Source organism: Mus caroli, chromosome 2 (genome assembly GCF_900094665.2).
Source record: "Mus caroli chromosome 2, CAROLI_EIJ_v1.1, whole genome shotgun sequence".
NCBI lineage: Eukaryota > Metazoa > Chordata > Mammalia > Rodentia > Muridae > Mus > Mus caroli.
This window is the reverse complement of record NC_034571.1, coordinates 154,906,756-154,913,988: the sequence shown is the minus strand read 5'-3', so window position 1 is coordinate 154,913,988 and position 7,233 is coordinate 154,906,756. Positions and strand designations below refer to the sequence as shown.

General features: G+C 52.9%; 1 protein-coding gene across 1 annotated transcript in view; it reads right to left on the bottom strand.

Annotated features, from left to right (window-relative positions):
* Positions 1-1,443: 1,443 nt before the first annotated feature.
* Mybl2 (MYB proto-oncogene like 2) overlaps positions 1,444-7,233 on the bottom strand; it is a 29,597-nt gene continuing 23,807 nt past the window's right edge. Inside the window, exons 10-14 of the mRNA XM_021150068.1 lie at positions 6,882-6,984; positions 5,221-5,334; positions 4,355-4,459; positions 2,443-2,592; positions 1,444-1,963 (exon numbers count right to left, since the gene is read on the bottom strand). Of these exons, the coding sequence (XP_021005727.1) occupies positions 1,835-1,963; positions 2,443-2,592; positions 4,355-4,459; positions 5,221-5,334; positions 6,882-6,984 (601 nt within the window). The 3' untranslated portion in view covers positions 1,444-1,834. The remainder of the gene's footprint in view (positions 1,964-2,442; positions 2,593-4,354; positions 4,460-5,220; positions 5,335-6,881; positions 6,985-7,233) is intronic.

Here is a 7,233-nt window from a genome sequence, read left to right as displayed (position 1 = left end):
GACTGTCCCTACTCAGTCCCATTTTGCTTCCAGCTCAGTACATCAGCCTAAGAAACACCAACTATGGATGGATACAACTGATGGCGGCTACAAAGCTTTAGCACAGCTGAGGCCCCTCCCAGCTCACCTGCAGCACAAGTAAGTGTCAACAGGTCCCCCCACCCCCACCCCGTGGGTTTTGTCTCTGGATAGTTTCTGAGAACCAAACCAGAGATAGGAAATGGCACTGGGTGGACAGCCTGAGGTGTCTCTCCTAGGCTACTTCATCAGCACAGCCAAACTTCCAGGGGACAGGGCTCCTCTTGAAAGCCTTTAGACCTATATTTCTGGGCAACAGCAGGCAGCCATGACACTCCAGAGTCTTGGTGGGACCCTTTGGAAAGAAGGCAGTTCAGGCCTCTTCCCCAAGAAAGCAGAAAAAGGAGGAGTCAGAGAGAGGCACAGACACTACAATTTGTTACTCTTTACCATCAACTTGGCTGACGAGAAGACACATTTGGGTGTGTCTGCAAGGAAATTCCAGGTTTAAAAGAGGCACCCTAATGCAGGTGGCAGCACCCATGGAGAGATCCCAGACAGCAGGAAAGCCAGGTGGGCACCAGCAGCCTCTATCTGCTTGACAGCCTCACCCCACCCCCACTCACGCCTTCTCTAGCACAGACCGCACACCAGTGTAGCTACTCTAAGGTAGCCTTAGTCATACTGAGAAAACAAGTCGGGGTGAGGCAGATGCAGCTCAGTGAGCATGGGGCTCAGGAGGCTGTAGGATGAGGCAGAGTGGGAGAGCAGAGTGCGCCTCCTGCATCCTTTGCATAAGAGCAGGAGAGTGTGTGGACTCTGGTGTGCTAACTTGGTCATGTCTGCAGATGTTACCTCTTGCCCTGTTGGAGAGGATTTGCCTCGTCTCCCTTGCAACCAGGATTAAGTATAGGGCTCCCGTATGATCATCTAACCCCCAACCCAAGGACACCCAGGCAAGGCTACTGAAAACACTTCCTGATCTGGACATTAGGCTCAGCATCTCCCTTTTCAAGTTTGAGACTGATCAGCAGCTATGGGCCACGCTCTACCCACTGATTCCTAGGGAGGTTAACAGCTGAGGCAATTGCTGCCACCAGCTCATGATATAGAATCCAGGGGCTGGGCAGCCTTCTGCACATTGGCCAGAGTTGAAAGGTCTGCTAGCCCTCTATTAATGGTCTTACCTAAGGGCTGGCTCAACTTAAGGCAGCCGCTCCTTGGAAGATGGCCCAAGCCAAGTGGGTTATGACTCTGATGCATTAAGGCCAAGGTGAATGCAGCGCTCCAACAGGTTCTCAGAACCCATCTTCATCCACTCATACAGAGTTCTTGGGAACTTCGCAGAGATACTCACAGGGCAAAGCTGTACCCAGTGACAAAGGTCTATATGTCAGGAAAAGGCCATCGAGGCACTTCAGGACTCAGAGGGCAGAGTCGGGGCGGCAGAGAATTTTATTGTGGGGACAGTGTACCAACAGGAGACGAGGAAAGGTGCACCCCTAGCCACACCCCCATCCTAAACAGGAGTCTGAGATGAGGCCAGACTGGATGAGAGCCTGGGAGACCCTGATAGGGCTCCTTCTAGCATTGGGTAGAGGACAGGCAGGCCCAGGAGTGGGACTTNGTTCTATTAGCACCAGGAACTTCCCAAAGCTAGACTCGGGGAAGGGGTATTACCATGTGACTTCTGCCACCTAAGTAGTTTGAGGGGCTGGCAGAAGACATCCTGAAGCTGGTCACTTAATGTGACTTTAACCTTACCCCACACCCTACCCCTGTAAACATGAGAGCCGGCTCTTGCCATTCAAGTCCCTCAGGACAGAATGAGGGTCCGAGATGTGTGGCTGGACTTCAGGCGGCCCAGGAGCTGCCGGGCTTTCTCCTGCATGAAGAGCTGGTCTTTGGTGCCCCCACAGGCCACCGTCTTCCAGGCATGGGTCATCTGAGAGGAGGTGAGAGGGTTAGTTCTGTATAAACCATAGTGGTCCTGACTAAAGAGCGGGGATGCTTCTAGGACCCCTCCCTCTTGACGGAAGCTGGAAGCCAGCCTGTGCTCCATTTTCCTGGTGGATCCAGGGAAACCAGGCCCTATCCTTGGGCTTAACAGTAAAGCAGGAGGCTGGGACAGGAAAGTCGGGGCAGATCCCAAGGAGCCAGTCAAGCATATGAAGGCATTGGGAGGCAAGGCCCAGGCCAGCTCTGTTAGAACAGACAATATCCTAGTGACAGTTAAGTCCAGACCTCAGGAAGGAAATGAGGCTGGGGCATCTCTCCAGTGAGGTCAGGAATGGCTTCCTGTAGGAAGTAGCATTTGGGCTAAGACTATGAAAGTTAAGTCAATGAGGAAAGAAGCCACAGGAACTCACAAGTCAGGCCCTGGGGGTGAAAGGGCGGGCAGAGGGACCTGTTTACTGCACTCACAGGGGCAGGGGTTGGAATGTGGCTCCGAGTCTTCTGGGCGGCCACCGCCTTCTCAGGTTTGGCCTGTAGGAAACCCTGGTTGAGCAGGCTGTTACCCTCTTTGCTACCTGGCGAGGTGAAGCCACAGGAGCTGGGTGTGACACTGGTTGGCTGAAATCAAAACCAAGTTAAGTCACCACTTTGTCACACGATCTTTGCAAGGAGAAAAAAAACAAAACAAAAAAACCAACAAACAAAACCAACACAACCTGGCACCCCCCTGGCTGCGGCGATCCGATTCGGAGCAGGATGTACCTCTCCAAGGCCCAGGTCCCTTTCCAATCCGGAAGTCTGGAGGAGCTCTCTTAATCTTTTTGCTTAAAGGATTAAAGGAGCAGCCGAGCTGCTCACCTCCTCAGAGCCCAGCAATGCCAGCTCCTATCACATGAGGATCCAGCTTCCTGCTCTAGAAACGCCCGAGCGCTCCTGGCTCTGCTCAGTACTGCCTTTCCTAAGGTCCTAGCTGGGGCTGCGGACACAGGCTAACTACTTCCCACGGCCATCTGTCCACAGCAGAGCGCATGCCCACAGTGGGTGGGTGAGGCCCTGGGCTCAACCCCCAGTACTGCTTTAAAAAAAAAAAAAAAAAAAAAAGGACTCTAAGTAGCCAAAGGTCTGACTGAAGGGAGCAAGTCCCCAGTCTTACAGGCTTCCCTGGTCAAATGCTTTTCTAGAAGGACACGGGACACAACCCTACTTGCAAGATATGTTTAGCAATTCATATCCTTCATTCATGCTCCCCCGACCCCACTATTCCCTGTACTGGGGCCAGGGCTGGAGGAAACTCCAATCCCCCAAGTCCAAGAGAGCTCAGCCTGGCCTACAGAAGGGTTTCTTGTGAAGCCGGTTCCCCTTTACCACAAGGAGTAATTTTCCATCCCTCGGGCAGAAGGGACAAATAGGCACCATATCTGTATCTGTCAGTCTAGGATGGCCTCCAGGCTCCCTCAGTATCTCAAGTACCTGTCACACAGGCGGTCAAAGCATCCCAGTCCTATCTCCCCTCCCCTAAACTCCTCCAGCTCCTACCCCCCTCCCCGCAGCTCCTCATCCTTAGGACACTGCCATGCTCACCATGGTACTCTTCTCTTCACCTGCCATTCTCCCCACACCCCACACTCACGCTCCCCTGGCTACATGTAGCCTGCTGGTCATGTTCAGTCTGCTTTCTCTCTGCTCTGGACTCCAGATGCCTCTCAGGGCTGTTCTCATTAAGTACTAAAACCCTCCCCACTTAACCGTATCACAGAACGGCCATGTCACCAGTTTACTGAAGCCAGGCCACATCCCATCAGCTGCAAGGGACCAGCCTCACAGCATCTTGCTCTTCTTTGTTTGTTTGTTTGTTGTTTTTGGATTTGAGACAGGTCTCTGTGTAGTCCTGGCTGTCCTGGAACTCACTCTGTAGACCAGGCTGGCCTCGAACTCAGAAATCTGCCTGCCTCTTCCTTCCAAGTGCTGGGTTTAAAAAGGCATGCACCACCACTGCCTGGCGCATCTGGCTCTTAAAGGCAGTGACTTCTATGCCCAGAAGAGCAAGGCTGACCTACAGACCAGACAGACAGTAGCCACTTGGGGTTATGCCTCAACCACAGGATGTGCTTGGGGGCACACATGGTTGACTCTCAGTGAGAAGGGTGAGCCCATAGCAGTCTGGCATATAACTCCTGCCAAATAAAACCCAGGAAAGACATTAGGACTGCTTAGTGAGCTCAAGCCAGGTGCCTAGGCCCAGCACCTCCCACCAATCTTCCCAACACTGAGCCCAGCTGGTGGACATTCCACCTCAAGTGTCTCCTCCATGACTAGACAGCTCCAAAGGCAGAAGGTTCCTGAAGACCTGTGAGGCCGGCAGCCACTGTCAGCCCCTTACCAAGGACAGGGGTTTGGGCATGGTAGATGACATCAGCTTCCCATCTTCATCCATAATGTCGAGAGCCAGAGACTTGCGGACCTTCTTGATAGGGCTTCGCCGCAGCTGAGGGTTCGGAAGACAAATGACGTCGGGATCAGCAGTCAAGCCCCCAGGGCCAGCACCTCAGTGACTACAGTCAGAGTCAGGACTTTGTAAGTGCCACTCTCAAAGCCTAGCTAGCAGCTCTTGCTCCAGGGATACGGAAAGACCAGGAGCCCTCAGCTACATCAGACTCTTTGAGCCAGGAGGGACCTTACCCTGCCAGTCACTGGGTTCTTCCTAGCCTCACTGCCTAGCTTTAACCACCATCCCTCCTTAGAGCAGTCTAGAATAAAGCACAGAAACACGGAGAGAGTCCGAGTGCCACCTGTGGCTACAAGTGCTAGATAGTACAACGGGAAGGAAGCTCACCGGAGCCTGGGGCCTCCCCCGCAGCCTGTCAGACACGCCTCACTCAATGACACCCTGTGCTACTTTCATGGCCGAGGCACCCACCCTGACTACCTCCTGAAAGAAACCCCTGGGATCTGTCCTGTCTACTGCCTCTCATTCCACAGGGACTGAGATGGCCATGAAGCGTGTGCTGTATGCCTTTCTCCATCCTCTCACCCGACCACTACTACAGCCACCACACACAGCCAGGCTCACTTCAGGATGCCCAGTCACAATGCTGGATGAAGGGCTGCATCATTCAAAGTAAGGCAGGACCCAGGTGAGAAGCCAGGATGTAAGGCATCTCATGGGTCCTCCTGCCTTCCCTCAGGTCTGACTTTCTATGCAGACTGCCCTGCGGAGGTGGGGGTCTCAAGCCCACAGCCACTTACCCCAGGCTTTCTCTTCTGCTTCTCGGGCCTCATGTCATCCTCAATGATGAGCTCAATGCCGGCCTCAGAACGGAGCACCTCCTTCAAGTCCTCCTCCAGGTGCGGAGTCTGCGGCTGTGGACAGAGGCAAGGGTGAGCGCAGGAGGCCCGCTCAGGCTACGTAGGTCTAAGAGAGCCCACGCGAGAATGATGACCTCACGTGCCTTGCTCATAACCATTAACTGCCCTGCCTTGGACAAATGGATGAAGCCCTTAACCCTGAAGGTCTATGCATCCAGAGCAGCTCTGCACCCCATGATCCTGGGCAGCAGTTATGTCTACAGAGTAGAAACTCAGGCTCACACCAAGAGCCCGACCCAGACCATGGCAGTCATTAGAGTCCAGATTCTTGAGCCCAGCCTTATGCCAAGTCCTGGCTACTCAAGTGTGGAGGCAGAAGCATCCCTTGAACCCAGGAATTTTGGACGGCACCTTCTATGACCTCAGCACCCGTGATGCCAAGGCAGAGGAATGAGCCCTGGGCAAGTTCAGGGACATTCCAGGTGTGCTGGTTAGTTTTCCATTAACTTGATACAAACTAGAGCCACCTCCCAATGAGACTGGGCTGTAGGCAAATCTGTGGGGGTGCTTTCTTCATCAGAGACCGATATGGGTGGGCCCAGTGTAGGCTGTGTCCCGCTTGGGCAGGTGGTCCAGGAGTATATAAGAAAGCAACTGAGCAAGCCATATAGAGCAAGCAAGTATACAACACTCCTCCACGGCCTCTGCATCAGTTCCTGCCTCCAGATTCCTGCCCTGGGTTCCCTCGGTGACAGACTTTAACTGTAAGCTGTAATAAACCCTATCGTTTTTAGGTTGTTTTTGGTCACAATTTTTTTTTTTTTAAAACCAAAGCAACAAAAGCCTGGGCTTCATAGACAAAAGTTCTATCAAAAAACTAAAGAACCAGCCGGGCGTGGTGGCGCAGGCCTTTAATCCCAGCACTCGGGAGGGAGAGGAAGGCGGATTTCTGAGTTCGAGGCCAGCCTGGTCTACAGAGTGAGTTCCAGGACAGCCAGGGCTATACAGAAAAACCCTGTCTCGAAAACAACCAACCAACCAACCAACCAAAACACCCCCCCCCAAAAAAAAACCCTAAAGAACCTGCAGACACTGAAAGCCCATGATCTTTCTGTCCGTGTTCCACACTAACTGGACACTAATAGGGTGTCCATTCCCATTGCTCAGGCTCAAGAGCTCCTGGTAGTAAGAAGTGGTGACACTTCAGGTGTCACATGTGAAACCCTTGAGCATGGACTACATCTACCAAGAACAAGCATGATGGGTGATCTCCAGCCTTCTAGCTCAGCAGAGAACATCTCTACTCCCAACAGAAAAAAAAGGGCAGCATCAACTAGAGCTTGCAACTCCGCCACATGTAACTGTCCTCTTCTTTACAGCAAATTCTTTCCTGTGTTTTAATGTCCACATTCCCCATCCAAGACACTGCCACCTCAACTACCAGCCAGTGTCTGCCTGGTGCACTGAAGGGACTCAGAGAATGCAGATGAGGTGACCAGCAGAAACTGTACCTTGCTAGAACATATAGACCCCAGCGAGAAAAGGGCTCATCAACCCATGTTACATGAGTCCACCCCAGAGCCAGCAACCATGCCACATACCAGGGGCTTCAGTGGTCCGTACTTCTCCAGGGCATTCTTGAACGGGGTTGGCGTGTGGGGAGTGTTGTCCATGGAGTACTTCTGATCTGGGAATACTTCTGATCTGTCACAGGCCAGAGGTGGCGTCTCAGCAAAGGGCAGAGTAGACTCACTTTCCAGGTAACGACCCCTGCTCCCAGACAGACACTCTTTCCTACCATATTGGTCCAACAGTGCCTTCCTGCCTGCCTTCCTGCACAAGTCTAGGTCAGGGGCCCATGGAAGGGCTATCCTCAAATAAAGACGGGACAGGAAGAACATGGAGGAGACCAGGACAATAATGGAGAGTTTTGCCCCATCAAAGTACAGACTT